The sequence below is a fragment of the Bactrocera dorsalis genome, chromosome 2 (genome assembly GCF_023373825.1).
Source record: "Bactrocera dorsalis isolate Fly_Bdor chromosome 2, ASM2337382v1, whole genome shotgun sequence".
NCBI lineage: Eukaryota > Metazoa > Arthropoda > Insecta > Diptera > Tephritidae > Bactrocera > Bactrocera dorsalis.
The window spans coordinates 48563246-48580649 of NC_064304.1; the positions used below are offsets into that span (position 1 = coordinate 48563246).

The 17404-nt window shown below is 33.6% G+C and overlaps 1 protein-coding gene across 2 annotated transcripts in view; it reads left to right on the forward strand.

Annotated features, from left to right (window-relative positions):
- The window catches only part of LOC105233793 (uncharacterized), a 90395-nt gene that overhangs the window by 37191 nt on the left and 35800 nt on the right, over nucleotides 1-17404 (forward strand). The window contains exon 1 of one of the 2 annotated variants that reach the window (XM_011215955.4): nucleotides 9132-9800. The exons of the other annotated variant lie outside the window; for it this stretch is intronic. Coding sequence (XP_011214257.1) covers nucleotides 9792-9800 — 9 coding nt within the window. The 5' untranslated portion in view covers nucleotides 9132-9791. Of the gene's footprint in view, nucleotides 1-9131; nucleotides 9801-17404 lie in introns of those variants that run through there. 2 annotated transcript variants of the gene reach the window in all.

Here is a 17404-nt window from a genome sequence, read left to right on the forward strand (position 1 = left end):
TATTTTAGGTACAATGTTATCAGTAAAACACGCAGTTTTATTTTCATTGAGGTAACTCACATGTTGGCCGATATATGCGGTACATAGTCACTTGGAAGTTCTAAAATCGTTGTATTAGGTACATGGGAGCTAAGCGAAACATTGTCCCGATACAATCCATTTTTGAAATGCATACATACTATTATCAGGAAAAGATTATTCCAGAATTTCAGTTTGCGGTAAATAGTTAACTATAAGTAATGGGTGCAAATATTCAGAACCTATAGGCTTCAACAGTTTTTGTTGGATTTGGAGAATTTATGGTCATAAGGTGGCATACGCTAAAGGCTTTATTCGTGCAAAGTGTTATATGAGAAGTAGGTGTGATTGCAGTCCGATTTTGCCCATTGCGATTTGATCATTATGTCCAAAATGTTTAAATTGATCCGAATAATATTTTCGGAGATACAGCCTTGAGAACTTGTGGACTCGATACCAGCTGGGTTATGTGCGCCATCGTTTTTTTCGAAATTGTGTTTTTGAAGTCGGTTGGCAAAATTTCTCGAGAACTACTCAATTAGTCTTCATTAAATTTTACACAGGTCTTTGAGATACAATTCTTAAAGACTTGGACGAAGGCTTTTTTTCGACTACAACTATAAAAAAATCGCGATATTTTAATTTTTACGTTTTTCCGGAAATTTCAGAATTTCATTGTTAATAGTGTATGTTTGTTACAATAATTTTTTTTATTAAAATATTTAATTTTTTATGAGAAGAAAATTGTTGAAAAAAGATTTTTTTTATCCGAGGAAACCTATGTAACCCCTTAATAATACCGCTATGTGAGAATGTTAGGTAGGATTTTTTATAATATTTACTCCAGGCGAATGGAGTTTTTGTAGCTTTAGTGGTTTAGGATATAGTATTATGTAAGTATATGGTAAAACCTTATGCCAATTATGGCGGTTACTTTATGACATGACATATGTATATATAATACATATATATTAGGGTGTGCCATTCTGAGGCAACCTTTTTTTTCAACTGAAAAACAGGGTCAAAACTTTCGAAAATTTGTAAAAAAAAGTCACTTAAAAGATGAGCTCCTAATATTAATATTAAGAGGTGCCTATTTAAAATTTTCTGTTTTCTATATAAATTACATAGAAAAAAAGTCATTTTTTTTGTGGTGGTTATTGTGCGGAGGTTTTATATGTGCCCCGATGGCTGCCAGGAGGGATGGTAAACTCGATTCCGATTCTACTCGAGAACCGAGTTTTCTCGTAAAATAATCGATTTTTCGAATGTCAAGAATCGATTCTTAATCCACTTTGACTACTGAAAATCGATTTTTAAAAATAATTAATTGAGCGAAAACTTGATCTAGCCCCCATATAACTAACAAAGGGATTTTCGAATATTCGCATGACTTTGGTCCATATGATTGGTGACTGTATGTGAGGTACATTAATAAAACCTAGAGAACCTTTTGGAGTATGTGCCATGATAATAGTTAATAGATAAAACCGAGTCGATTCTACCTCAACTCCATATACACGACGTAATGATTTTCGTTTTTCTAGAAAATCGAATGTCGCATTTGTCGGTTAGTGTATGAGTTATGTAAAGTATATGTATACATAAAATACCAAAGTTCGGTTGCACCCGAACTTAGGCCTTTCTTATTTTTTTTATAAATTTTTTTAAGTATTTTGTCTTCTCAAACGTAGGCTTAATGGTAGATCGCAATACCAACACCATTCTTTCATTGATTCCTCCTGAAAAAATTCTGAAAATAGTAATGAAAACTGTAAATACTATTTATATATACTACTTATATATACTACCTGTTTTACTGTTTTATCGATCATATAAGCATTTATTTTATTAGCAACTTTATCCTCAAATGTGATACACATTAATTTTTATTCTACATCATCAAAGTCGCATTTATGTTTTACGCGACACTTGTTTACAAACTACCCACAAATTCAGTTTTTTTATACTCTTGCAACCAGTTGCTACAGAGTATTATAGTTTTGTTCACCTAACGGTTGTATGTATCACGTAAAACTAATCGAGCTTCAGGTTATATATATATATGTAAATGATCAGGATGACGAGAACTGTGGGTCTGTCTGTCGGTCCGTGCAAGCTGTAACTTGAGTAAAAATTGAGATATCTTGATAAAACTTGGTATGTAGGTTCCTTAGTACAAAAAAAAATCGAATTCGTATATGGGCGTAATCGGACCACTGCTACTAACTACTAAAAGCACGATAAACCAATAACTAAATATACCAAAGACATTAAATTTTACCGCCTAGATGGTATGAGAAAGCTTATTGGGAGCCGGTGTGAAAGCTGGACGATGAGCGTGGCACGGCGTCTTTTTGGTGAAATCCCACATCTCGGGACCCGATCAACCGATTTCGACAAAATTTTGTAAGTAAGTGGCATTCTTCTTATAGTATTATGTCACAGTATGGAAATGGGCAAAATCGGACTACAACTACGCCTACTTCACATATTGCACAGTTTTAAATTCCACTTCTTCCGTTCAGTTTCCAGTACTCAAATCAAGAAGCAATTAATATAACGGTATAAAACTTTGCACGACAAATGTCTTTAGTATGTGCCACCTTATGACCAAAAATTGTTGAATTCCAATAAAACCTGCTCAAGTCCCTAGGTACCAAATAATTTATTTAGACCCCAGTACCTATAGTTGACATTTCATCAGAAATGCCGGTCAATGTGTTTGTTGAATCGGAACAATACTTCCCTTAGCCCACCTATACCTAATATAAACATTTTCGAACTTCGGGGTGACTTTGTACTGCATATGTCGGCCAATACGAGTATGTGAGTTATCTCAATGAAAACAAGATACCGTGTTTTAGGTGTGAGGAGTCTATCTTTGTGCCAAAGAAAACTTGGCCTAGCCCCTATATAACTAATATCAGTCTATGTGATTACTATATGGTGTAAAACCTTACACCTTAAAGTATTTCCCTGGCTTTCATTCTTCAATGTTGCAAGAGTATAAAATGTTCGGTTGATCCCGATCTTAGCCCTTTCTTAGTTGTAGAAGAGGTACATTCTTTGAGCAATTTGGCTCATTCAGGGGTATCTTTTTATTCTCGTCAACTCTGACAAGTTGGATAGAAACGCATAAGTCAACGTCATCTCAAACGAAGTTTATTCTTTTCTGTTTCTTTTTTAATCATTCTTCTAGAATCTAGATTGTATTTGAAATTATTGAGAGATTGTAAATTATATTTAAACTGTATTTAGTAATAGACAAATGTATAAAAGTGCATGGCAACATTGAGTAGAAATGTAAACAAAAATTCAAAGAATTTATTACTAACCATACCCAAAATATATATGTTTGGGATAATTAGTATCAAATTGTATCCTAAAGGTATATATTGGAGACTAATTCAATCCATATTGTACCCAATAGAGGGTAATACGGAAATCCACTCTTTGAAGATCAATTGCACAATTTGCAGGGATACATTTCAAGTACAAATTTGTTTGTACATACAATAAATATTTGGGGAGGTTTGTTTAGTTAGTTTTCATTGTTGTAAAGCACTCCATTTACTAACCCTGTGAAGTGAGTACGCTGCTCCACGTGCTGGCTTCGTGTTTTTGTTGTTTCCCTTCAAACAAAATGAACAAAAAAGAAAAAACAGCTCAAAAACTGTAAACTTGCATGAAGGCAAAAAGTTAAAATTGTGGTTTGAAAGCAATCAAATTGATTTTTAATAAGTTTTGCCGCGCTAATGGAGTTATTAATAAGGTTGTCGGTTGCACAGTTGATTGGCTTTGTTTCATTTGTCTGATTATCTGTACATTTGCCTTGAATATTTTTATTTTACAAGTTCAGTGTTTTCAACTCTGACTTTGAATTCGAGTTAAGTTAAAAAATAATAATAACGATTTCAAAAATTGTATGCATTTGAATTTGAGCCCTGAGTTCGATCGAGTTGGGTTAAAACACACTAATATCAAAGTCAATTTATTAAGTGCATATCACATATAGGTTTATATTTGATAAATGCTTTAATAGTATAACTAATTTCGTGTTTTTAATTTTAGAAAGAGGAATAAAAACAAGAACCAGGTTTGAACTGTATAGCAGATTTTTTCATACAATTTACTGAGCTTGTGAATGATGAGATGGGGATATATGAAATGTCAAAATAAAATTGGTATTCTTACAACCCAAATTTCGATAAAAAGACTAGAAAGATATATCGTAAGCGAGTTCCAGACTAAAAACATGCGAATAATCGTGTACGTCATTTTTTTCATCATCTGGTAAAATATTGTACTGATTTTCCTTATAGTTACAAAGATATGACGAGGTATATTTTAGCCGTATGTTTTTCAAATCAAAATATCATATGTGCGACACTAAAGTATGCCTTTACACACACATTGATGAAATATTACCAATGAAACAAAATGTTTACGTATAATGTGAAAAAAAATAAATTAATATTTTTGTGTTGTGTTCTTCAACATACGCCCAATAATATACCGATTGATTTTGAGTCTTATTAAACTGAACATTTTTGCATCTATAATGTAAATAACAGCGCACATTTTCTGAGATGCAAAACGAAAATTAAGTTTACATAATCGTAACGTACGTAAAATTTAATTTTACAATATTGGCTTTAAATGCGGTAAGCTCGTCTTCTTGTAATTATACCATTTGTATTGCGTGTTTCAATTTGGATTCAGTGACCTGTTACTAAATGACCATTATAAATGTATTTTATTTTGACCATTAAAAAAAATATCTGATGGAAAGGAAAATAAATTAATATTATATAACATAAGTGCTATTTTTGGATAGGTATTCAGGTTAGGTTAAACTGGTAGGCCAATAAGCCACGTATAGACCAGTTTTGGTCCTTTCTGATATCAGATGGAGTTCACTTCCTAAGTCCAAGAGAAGTAGTCATTCTTTAGAATGCCTGCGCTTGACGCGAATTTTAACAGATTCTGCGGCCTCCAGTGCATAATTCCTTGGGGACCCCAGATACTTATAGCGTAGTCTTGCCAATGCGGGACAGGGGCACAAGAGATGCTCCACTGTTTTCCTGGTGCCCTGCTCTGAACATTTCTTGTAGCTTTTTCGATCTTTCATCACCAGTTTGTATTCAGATCATTTTCCTTCAGTTTCTTCTATCGAGTGCCATCGTGCTGCACATGACTTTTGCAGTTATGCACCCAGGTAACTCGTTCCACCACGTTTTGATTTTCTTCACCATGATTCTGTCGGGAACTTGGTATGGACAATGCATGGGTTTCACGTTTTCGGAGTTTAGCCGCACACTATTATTGGCAATCTCATCCACTATTTCGTTGCCTTCGATGCCTTTGTGGCCTGGCACCCAGTAGAAGAAAAGTTGCTTATTCTTGGCAAAACTTTCAACTGATGCACTGCTTCCCACGACACTTCTGGCCGATGTGCGGTACGAGGTTACTGCCTTGATTGCTGCTGATTTGTTGAAAGTTTTAAATACTACTTTCAGTAAATATATAATACTTTTAAAAAATTTCAAATTTTATAAAAAATTAAAACCGTTTTTTCTTCCGGATCATACGGTGATGTCCATAGAATCTGTGTATGTATAGTACAATCGAATAATTTGAGCACTATTGAACCGTTTGGGCTCCAAGTGAATGGCCCCACACAACACGCAACTGCTGCACCAATCCGTATACTGCTGTGTAGAAATGAATCATGAAGGTGTTCAAAATTGGCCGAGTTGCCAATTCAAAAAAAAAAAAAATTAGACTTAAGCAAGCTTCGAAATGTTACAGGTGGAAAAACAATTTAATTAGTTTTTCTGAAATATTGATATTCTAAAATTCAATCCATTAAAGAGTTTAAATTTAATTATATATAGTAGCACAGAAGCCAATAACTTTTGAAAACCGATAACTAAATCCCTCAAGGTTAAATTAAAAATTATGAGCATTTTCGCATCAAATTTTCATACTAAGCAGCTGTCCTTAGCGTAAGATGAAAATAAATACTCAAGTCATGCTGGTGACATATTTTCATATGTAAGTATCTTTTCCTGTTTATTGTTATTGTGATTTTAGTAAACAAAATAGGTGAAAATTGTGAAATGCAGCGTCATATAATGAAAGCAATTATGCATGCTCATAACCGCACGTATGTCATTATTTGCGCACACAGATGTGTACATACATAAGTACAAGTATGTGCATACATTATGTGCAAGCAATTACATGTAGTTTGTCGCTTAAGTCTTTTGTAGTTCGGCAGTTACGGAAGTGACGGAGAATTCAATGTTGTTGTACGAGCGCTTTGGATAATTATTGAGTTGGCACCAGTGAATTAGCAAAAATTTTTAAAAATTAATATTTTTACTTTGTTGCTTAATAATGACAGTTCCACTTTTAAGTGAATGATTCAAGTCCGACATATTTTGCATCAGAGTTGCCATATGTGAGGAGCTCTCTTTGTTGGAAAGTAAAAAATCTAATGGAATTCTAGAAAGATTTATATGGGTCGGCGAGCTTGAAGTCCCACATCCCTTAATTCATTGAATAATTTTCTGAACAATAATGGATTTTGCTTTAAAATCATAATGTAAAGTTCAAAACTTACAGACGACGTTTGTTCAAATATTTTAAGCATGTATAGGCAAGCGGTTTTATCTATTTACTATTTGTTACAACTACTTAGTACACTGAGTTCTGCTTAAATAGCCATTATGTACAAAAATAGAAAATCTCAAAAACAATCACTGAGTGCTAAAAAATTTACCAAAAACTGGAAAAAGATTTATTTACAGAAAATTTCGAACATATTCTGAACGGTAGTTGGTCTCTTTAAAGAGAATTGTATTTCAACAATTTGTGGATGACATGCTTAGGACGCTGAACTCTTTCTAACAAACTAATTACCAAGTCATTTATTATTTTTTACTTGCTTTCGTACGAGTCCGAGCTTACTGTTTATCATAAGAATTTAATGAACACTAAGCACATCACTATGAATTTACGTAAACATATATGCTATTTAAAATAATTGTGTATAAATAGACCGTCTGGAGTATTTATTATTACCTTGGTCAATTTAAAGCTAGCACCTACTTACTCAGTTCAATATCAAAAGAAAAACCTATTTCAGGGTGAATATTTACATTTCCGTCTACAAAAGAACACCTCGTGCTAATAAAAATAGTGTGCGTGTTCGTTTGCACCGCTGCGTTTAAATACGGAAGTTTCTTCGCAAAGTCCCTCATTTGGATGCAGCTGCTATTATCGCCAATTGTAATTATGCAAATATATAATTATGTAGAATATTACAATAGAAAAAATATGCATTCAAAATTGTAGGTTGTTCTATTAAAAACATTTGTAAACACATTTAAGCATTTACGAGTGGAATGAAAAGCAAAACTTGCTCACCAATGCTAAATGAAATAAAAGTAGTTCATACTTTCATTTTTGCATTATTGATATGTTGCTACTCGAAGTATGTATTGAATTCGGCAAGACGTGATTTATTGATCAATGATTTTTAATTAGCTACTTAGTGTATATACAAATGCGTATTAAAATTGCGTTTTGCGCGTGAAAAATTTGCAATTACGAAATTGAAAATAATAATAATTTTTTGAAGGCAATTCGTAGAGGCGTGAAAACATAGGAAATTAGCTTTAATAAGTGTTAATCAATGGCTATGAATGCGGTTAACATGGTACAGTTTTAGATTCAGGGCGTGTCATTTGCATTTTCAAGTATAAAATATAATACGATATTCGTTTATTAGTTGTTATTGATAAGTTTACTAGAATAAGCTCTTGAAGCGGTTATGGAACGACAGAGCGCGAATTGCACGTGCAGACTTCATTTCATAAACATTGGAGGACTCAAAAAAAAATCGATATCTCAAAAACTGAGGAAATATTTTGCGTATATACAGACGGACATGGCTACATCGACTTAGCTCGTTACCCTGATCTTCATAGGGTCTGCGACGTTTTCCTCTGGGTGTTAGAAACTTCGTGGCAAACTTATTATACCCCTTCATTGTACAATTAAGCATAGTTTTTCATAAAAAGAGTTGTTAACAGGTAGGCCCTTTCCAGTAATACCATAAAAGTCATAAACTTTAAATGGCAATGTACTCAGTGAAGCGCTTTTCGAATGCAGAAATATTTTATGAGTAATGATATTAAGGCTTGAAAGCATCTCACTTTATTATATTTGATTTTAGTATAAGGGATTTTGAAAGGAAAGTTCGCTTAAAATACTTTTTGCAAATCAGTGAAATTTCCTAAAATGATACATAGTTATATTTCAGAGACGTGTAAGTCTAAAAACGTGTTAAACTGATTAATTCTTATTTATTTAAATAAAATAGCTCTTTGCTTCTAAAGATTAAGTTTTTCTATTTAAGGAATCTTATCAGCAGTTCGAGCTTAAATTAAAAGGTGAAGTGTAAGCTTTACAAATCGTTCGTTTTAATTGACGACTTTCACACGCTTCCTTAAAATCTTTAAAATCGTGTTTTAATGTCACATATGTAATGATTTTTTCATCTCGTGACTAACTCGCATTTTAATAAAGATTCTGTTTGCATTAGCGACAAGTCGCTAATGATTCACTATATGCATTTCATGTAACGCAACACGTCGGCGTCGGCGTCGGCGTCGGCGTCAGCATCTGCAGCAACGCGTATCGTTAAATGACCCTTGGCGCAAGTGAAAGTCGTTTTTAACGAGAATACAACTAAATTAAGGAAAAGAATACTCGCACACACAGAGAATTTCATGGCACATCAGAATCGAGCTAACGTTTAGCATGCTTGAGTATGGCAGCAGCACGCAGCTAAAATGACGAGCAAGTAAACTACTAAAAACATTGAAATTCACTCAACATCAATCGGTTAATCACGTACGCCTGTTAGCAAAACACTGGAAAATTCACTCATGTATTCGCACACTCATTAAATGTACGGGCTCTCTCATGCCAGTTGAGTCTCTTTGCTGAAGTTTATGCTCCAATTTGAGAGTAAAATGTTAGCAAATCTTATTGTTTCGTGTTTAATATAAAACCAACTAAGCATATCCACTGGAATTCATTAAGTGTCTTACCACAAGTCTCTTAATACCTCCAAAAGCGCACAGCCAACAATCAACCGACAACCAACCAACCAACGGCACCGACACTCAACTAACTACCCCAGTGCACGACGGACAGATTGCTCGAACGCCTGACCAAACCGCACGTCTGCCCCAGTGAACACGTAAAAATTTTGAAATTGTACAAAGTACGAATCGAAGGAGTGCAACGCCAATTGTGATTGCTACAGATAAAGGCACCGCGCGGTTAACTTCAAATAATATATATTACATCTATTTACATATATATTTTTACCACGAAACCAAAGACGTAAACAAAAAGATTATTTGTTATAATTTTTGTTTTAAATCAAAGTGCAATTTGGCTGTTTACATACATACATACATGTACGAACAGTTGTGCTTTCGCAGCATATCCAAACACGAGAAAATAGTAAATATCCAAAGCAAATAGCAAGGAAATTTGTGGTGTTAAAATAAAAGTGTGCATAATTTGCATAAAAAAGTGCAGAAAAGTGTTTGAGCATTGTTGTTGTAGCTGTTGCTTTTGAGAAAGAGTTTACACAGCTATTATTGTGATTTGTGCATTTCTTGTGTACAATTTCCAAACTACCTATTGTAACCCCAGTGGATACGCGGCAAATTTGTCTCAGCGAAATGAAATTCGTAAGTAACCATGAGGAAGTAATGAAAACACATAATTTATACTTATTTGTTTTGAGACATAAATTAAAATAATCCTTTGGATGAAAAAAAAACTATTATAAGCATTTTTGAGACATATTCAAAAATCATTTTTAAATTCATTTGTAATGAAAAATACAAAAATTATTAACTTACAAGTACGTTTTTTGTTCAAAAATTAAGCATTAACCTGAGCGTAACTGAGAAAGGATAATACCTAGTTTTGTCTCGAAAATTTGAAACAGAAAGGGAAAGGTTCTTTTGATTGAAAATCTCTTATAATTATTATTTGAGTTTACTATCATTGCATGAAAACATATAATATTGAACTCATTTGCTTCACTGTGTATACAGAAGGCTTTCTGAAAGTACCGGAAATTTGTATGTTTAGAAATTACTTAAAAGTAAAATACAAATATTTTGAAACATTCTATCTTGAAAGTTAAGCATTTTAAATCTTAATGCTTAGAACAGCGACTATTGTATAACTTCTGGATATACATTATGTTGCTTTTTTTGCATTATTCATATTTCGTGTTTTTTCTGTTCTTTATAATTAAAGGGAATGACTGTTATGGAATTCTAAAATGAAGAAAAATATACGATTTTTTTTATCGGAAAGAATTACCATTTTCTAAATATTCCTTACAGCAATTATATTTTAAAGCAGATAAACTAATAACATCATTTTCATGTAACATAAATTAGCATTTTTATACAAGAATTTATTTTTTATTTTTGTATAGTTACATTTATCCGCAAAGTATAATCCATTAAAAGCTTTAAAAAATGTGAGCTATTTTAATAGCATTTTCATTTTTAACAGTTTTTTTCACCTCACTAATATAAAATTAGGCCACAAATCGCTTCCATAATTTTCTTCAAGTCCTAAATCTTAACATTCGGTTTAAAATTCTTGTTTCCAAGCAAAATTCTTGTAGAAAAAATTTGAAAGTGTGAATTTGTTAATATTCACTTACAAACAACACAATTTTAATTCAAAGATAAAAGATATTATTTTATTTTATTTTCTCTCGTTTATTTATGTATTAAACTTGGCAATGTATTATGCAAACCAAAAGTAATGAAAACGCAAGAAACAAATGCTCATTTATCCAAAAGACCTGAGTGCAGGTCAATATCAAAGCAGGCTGGGCGTGCAAATGTAGACGCAAAACGCTGTTAATTTGCTCTTGTTTTCCATTGGCGTTGCACTCACGGGTCAATGCAGTTAAGCGCAACAAAAAAAAAATTAATATGTGACTGACGTGTGTCGAGCTGACGTGCAATGGATTTGTTGCAGTTTGAGCGACATGTGCGGGTAGTGCTGAAATAGAACAAAATAATTAGAATACGACTTTGTAGACCAACCCAACTCAAAGTTTGTCATGTTTTACATGTGTTGCTGTATGTAGGTTTACCGCTAACTGTATTGAAATATGAATACATCAATCGTTTTTTCTCTTTGGGTGTTGGGGTCAAGTTATGTATTCAACGATGAAATTGGGTCTTTAGAAATTGCTCAAAACATAAAGTGCCATGTCAAACATTTTCAGCAATTGAGGAGCAAAATCAATAAATGTCTATTCACGAGTATTTAAAATTTCCATTTTTTATTTCAAAACTTTATACCAAATAGAAAAAAAAAACAAAATGAACAGACCTTCATCTATCCATTCAATTAATTATTCTGATAAGTCCACAGTGGAATATTATTCATAAAGTAACGGCTTTGTCTCAACTTTCTCACAAAAATATCAAATTTTTTTTTTATTTCATATTCAAATATTTATGCAAATGCGCCTTTGATTTCACTAAAGATATGTACAAGATAATAAGCAAAATGAAATAAATAAAAAAATAAAATTTATATTTTCTCTCTCCTGTTAACTTTCTTACAACTGGAGAATACATTGAAAACTGCATCGTAATTAATAAATTTTTCATATGCACTGACACAAAATGAAAACAAGCGTGTGTGACCAATGAAAACGACTGGTCACTTATGTTGGCTACCTGAGAAAATCTATGCGCAGATAAAAGGTGAACCTGCTCACCGGTTCACCTGCAAGTGGCAAGTAATGCACAGCACGTTAGTTTAACCAGACGCCGATGAGCATGAGTGCGCTTGCACGCGTATTTCCAATATTTAAACAATTAATTTTTTAGCGCAGCTTAAAGATTTTTCCGATAGTTGAAGCGAGAGATGAAAATCAGATAAAATTTGTGAAATGATTACCTAATTGCTCGAGAAAATGGTTTGGTCATTGCCTTTTATATGCACGCAAATTAAAAAAAAAATTATAAAATCTGCTGTTTTAGTTTATAATTTAGATACCGAAAGTGCATAATTTTATTGGCTTGGGAGAAACGATGAACACAAAACTTGATTTTACTCTTCATGTTAATTCAATGGTCTTGCCTTTGTCTAACATTCATCAGAAGATTTCGCAGACTCGTATATTTGACGCGCACTTGTATATTCATTATTTTTCTAATCAAATATAAGTATCAATATATTTTATTTAAGGCTTATAAATCTACCTGCACTCATCAGTGTAAGAAGAATTTCTTAGTAAGGAGACGGCTCTTCTAAATGATTTTCCTTGTGTTTCGTTCTTTTGACTTAGGTAAATTTTAATATTTAAGCTTGATCGTCGTTACCGTTAAGATCCATATATTTAAAGTAATATAAAACCAACTTTTTATTGAATGAAATTACCTTTAGTCAGCTGGTACTAAAATTATTTTTTTTACCCCACTTCGCACAAAAAGAACCATAATTTTAAAAGTGAAGCAAAAACTTGAAATTTAAAAAAATAATGCTAACCATTTTTACTTAATTTTTATGTATCTTAGGATATGCTTTGAATATTTGCTTATACATCGAATCAAACTACTTTTATTTTTATACTTACTAAAATTTAAGTACTAACTTGAGTAAAAATTGAGATATCTTGATGAAACTTGATCGCACAATATTCACGTCCACTTCTCATATAGCACAAATTTAAATTCCAATTGATTCGTTCAGTTTCCAGTACAGAAATCAATAAGCAATTAATGTAACGGGATTAAACTTTGCATGAATAATGCCAAAAATCCCAGGGTTTTGAACGGTCTTTGTTGGATTAAAAAAATTGTTGGCCATAAGGTAATGTATGACCCTAGGTACCGAATATTTGAACCCCAGTACCTATAGTTGATTTTTGTTCGGAATTATAGGTCAGTGCCTGAGATATATAGTTGAAATTCAGGGATAGTACTTCTCTGATAATGGTATGTCTGTAAGTCAAAAATGGGTTATTTCAAACCAAAACTTCTCTTAGCCCCCATATATCTAATATAAAGATAATCGAACTTCCGGTTGACTTTGTACCGCTTATATCGGCCAATATGAGAGTTATCTCTATGAAAATTACAGAAGGTGCTTTACTCATAATAGTGTATCTTTGTGCCTAAAATAGATAAATTTGAATGAAAACTTGACTTACCCCCATTTAACTAATATCAGGATTTTCGAGCATCCGGCTGACTTTACTCTATATGATGGTTGCCTTAGAATGTAGCACGTTAATATCACGTGGTATACGAAGGAATAGATAAAATTTAGTCGATACTACCCCATCTTTCTTATACTCCATATAATGGTTTTCGTTTTTCTAACAAACCTATGTGTCTGTAACTATAGGAGTTATATATAGTATATATATATATACATATAAAACTGCTTTCATTTCGATTCTCAACTTGACGTTTTACACCATAGCTTATTTCCCTGGCTTTGATTCTTGTAAGTTGCAAGACTATAAAATGTTCGGTTGCACCCAAACTTAGCCATTCCTTACTTGTTAATGCATAGAATTGAACAAAAAAAATTGTCAAATATGAATAACTATTGTCGAATATTTTTCATTATAATTTATTGCCCTTATATTTTTTCAAACAAAGTTATACAGATATGCCCATTTCGCTTTTTTGTTGTTTTAGTAGTTCTTTTGAAGTTTTTTAAATATTTAAATCGCACTGGCCTAAGAAACACCCACCTTATCTTAAATTGTAACTAATGGAGATGCCCTAATAATAATTAAAATTAATTACGTTAGTAATTTTGACAAATGAGCATCGAAAACAAAAAATGTGTGCTTTTATTTGAGTTGCTACTGTAATTTCATTTTCAGGAAGTTGAGCTTCCTTATACGATTTATTCATCGTATATAATTTTACGCGTTCTTAAAACAAGTTTTTGTTTTTGCAAATTCACACAGCGGCAAACCGGTTGTGTTTGAGCGCGTGCGCTTGAGCCACTTGTGAATGAAATTAAAATTGGCAAGCTTTTGAAGTGCGTCCAGTAATGCACGAAATCGAAAAACCAGCAACGCGCAAACATACATATACTCACACCTGCCTACACCTACTTTAGGACAAACAAGCGCACAGGCGTATCTACAAATCTCGAACTCGCAACAATCGGATTTCGAGTGCAGTGAGTCAGTGCAAAAAATCTGCAAATATTCATTACACATTTGCCCCCACATATTCATATATAGTATACATACATATGTATACGCACACAAATCATTGTCGATGCGTGCGGTCCGTCCGATACTGGTTGGTCGCCAAACTGTCTAAGACTTTTGTAGGCCTGTCTGCTGCGCTGATTTGTTTGTGTGCATGACTTTGTGTTAGAAGGCGCCCGCAGTTATTTTAACGGTATCTGCTGCAATTTCCAATTCGCTTTGCTTTATTTGCAGCAACTTAACTGATTCATTCCCGCAATCGACGCCGCTGATAGGCAACTAGTGGTCACACTTGTCGTTCCACGCTGCGACAGAAACAACAGTAATACCAGCGCCGACAACTTGCCGCGTTTCCACCTGAATGGTAATAAAATAAAGCAGACATAGGCGCATAGACGGCCAGGCATGTTTGTTGTTTGTGCTTCGAACGCAGTATTCGAAAGCTGAAAATGCTCAATTGCATGCGTTTTGGGTCCAACGTGGTTTCGGCTGGTTGTCGCAAGCCATACGCGTGCCAATTCAACTCGTTCGTCGCTGCTACGAATTGCCGTCTGTCCACCGGCTGCGTTTGGATTTTGTGTTCAGCAGCGAGTGATGGCCTTCAACATGAACTTGAAAGTATTGGCTGTGCGTTGTTGGCTCAGTCGCAGTTTACGAGCGTTTTTTATGTTTTTCTCCTTGCCATTTTGTTGTTTGGCAATTTATTTACATTGCTCTGTCATTAAACGGCGTGATTTGCCTTATGATAATAACCGTAAAGTGTGTGTGTGTGTGTGCGGCAGATCTGCTTTGGCGAGTCACATGTTACGTATACGCTATGGGCGTTTCGAGAGGTCGGTCATTGATTCCCACTGCTCTTTGGGGCGTGCTTGAGTGGTTTTACTTGTGTGTTTGCATTTCTTTGCGAAAATTTGTCTGCGAGTACCTACACACCAGTCGAATTAATATTTTTTCTATATTTTGATATTTGTTTGGTGTTGTATTGCTGGTGGTTTCGAAATGCGTAGGCAATGTGGGTTAGTCGCACGCAACTCTGCTATGTGGTACCCCAGTTAATAGATATTTGAGCTCATGTAAATGGGTTATGAAATTTATAAGTGTTTATTTTTGCAACGAATATAATAAAGCCATTTATTAGCGATGCAGTTGTGAAAATGAAAATTTTTAGTAAAAATGAAAAATAGTGAGATATATTTTCACTCAGTGGAAACTTAGAAAAATCTACCAACTAAAAAATTTTCTTCTGAAATTCGAAAGTTTCCGTGGTATACTCATTTATTCAGACGTTAATAAATAGGAGATAGTTCGACCTAAAAGGTCGAAACATATATATTTTATCTGCAGGGTGCTTCAGTATTTTGTGAGCACAAAAAATTGCTGTTAGCGACAAAGGTATCTAGAAATGGCAAGCACGCCTTTGCTTTCTAAACACTTCTTTTAGAGTTAATAGGTCTTGCTTAAGGCTTTTGCGCTGATAATTTGGGAACACACCACTACTGTACAATCGTTTATAAAAGCAACTAATAAAGCACCTAATTAATAATTAGACAACATCTAGATATAAATAATTGGTTTTTGTCACTTCACATTCGCTCGCAATCAATTGCAGCAATCACATACAAAAAAGACACACACACATTTATGCGCACGCAAACGTTGGTTCTTGGTTGGCAGTTGGCAAAATTGTTGTTGTCAAACTATTACATGACTATTGTCTCATTTTTATTTTGATCTGTTACCGTATTATGTTTTCCTATATTCTCGCATGCACCAACACGCTCATGCTCCGCTGTAGCATTTGTTGTATGTGTAATAAAGCAGTGTGTGCAAAGAGGAAAAATCACATGGTAGACTGACACAATCCGCAACTCTTGCCCTGCTTTTCTTTTGCGAACAGTTTCACTTATAAAAAATTAAAATTTATTGTTGTTTTTTATTGTTTTCATAGTTGATTTATGCTGTGGTGTGAGTGCTGCTTTTGTTTTGCCTTTGTGCTGTGCTTTTTTGTCAATTTGCATATTGCTGCAATTTGTTAAACTTGACCAACATTCTAACTAGCAGTACGAGTTTGTGTGAGTGTTGACTCATGGCGTTGCGTGTTGTCATGCTATTATTGTTGTTGCCAATGCATGTTTTGGGGCACACAAAAGCGCTGCAGTTGTGCACATTACCACCAGCTGAGGAGCCCCACACAATTATGGTTTGGATCATTGGCAGGGCGAATGTGTGAGTAATACTCTTTTTGTTTAGAACCAAGGAGGGACTATTGTGAAAAAGAAGCTACTGAAATGATTAACGGAAGCGATAATTATGCATTATTTTAGCATATTTTTATTATATTTACTCAACAGTCACACTTATACATTGCGAGTTTGTTGCTTAAGTCTTTTGTTCAGTGTTCCAGTTGGTGGTTTCGCGGTGCTTATAAAGTTTGCCGCTTGCAACTACGAGCATGTGTGCGTTCGTTGTAATGTTGATAAATCAAAATCTTATCAGTAAACAAGCTTCTTTTGAGTTTAGATTTCCAATTAAATTTTTACACTTGCTTTTTATTATAATTGAGCGTAGGTATAATGTGCAAATTGTTGCAACTTCTGGTACATGATCCACATAGCGCACATGCACAAGAATTTCATTTCAATATTTCATAAAATGACTTGTTTTTCACCTGCGCATAAATATGTAGAAAATGAATCTTGCTTACATTATCGCATATATAGTATACATATACTTATATATGTATATAACAGGCGATGTGATATAGAGTCTAGAGCTGCGCCCCTCTATTACTCCAGTCAACTGGTGTCTAATGCAGTTTTTAACCAATATCCAACAAGTATTTGAAATGGCTCATGATTTCGTTCCTTGCCGGATAGATGCGCACATACATATCTACTTTTTCATATAAATAGTTAAATAATTGGCAAAAATGCTAATCATTGCAAACAGTATTATGTTATTGTCATTAACAAGTGACGCGTAAAAAATTTAAATTTATGTTATTTTATTATAAAATGCATAATTTGGCCGGCGTAAACGTATTTCATTAGACAATAAGCTGCCTCA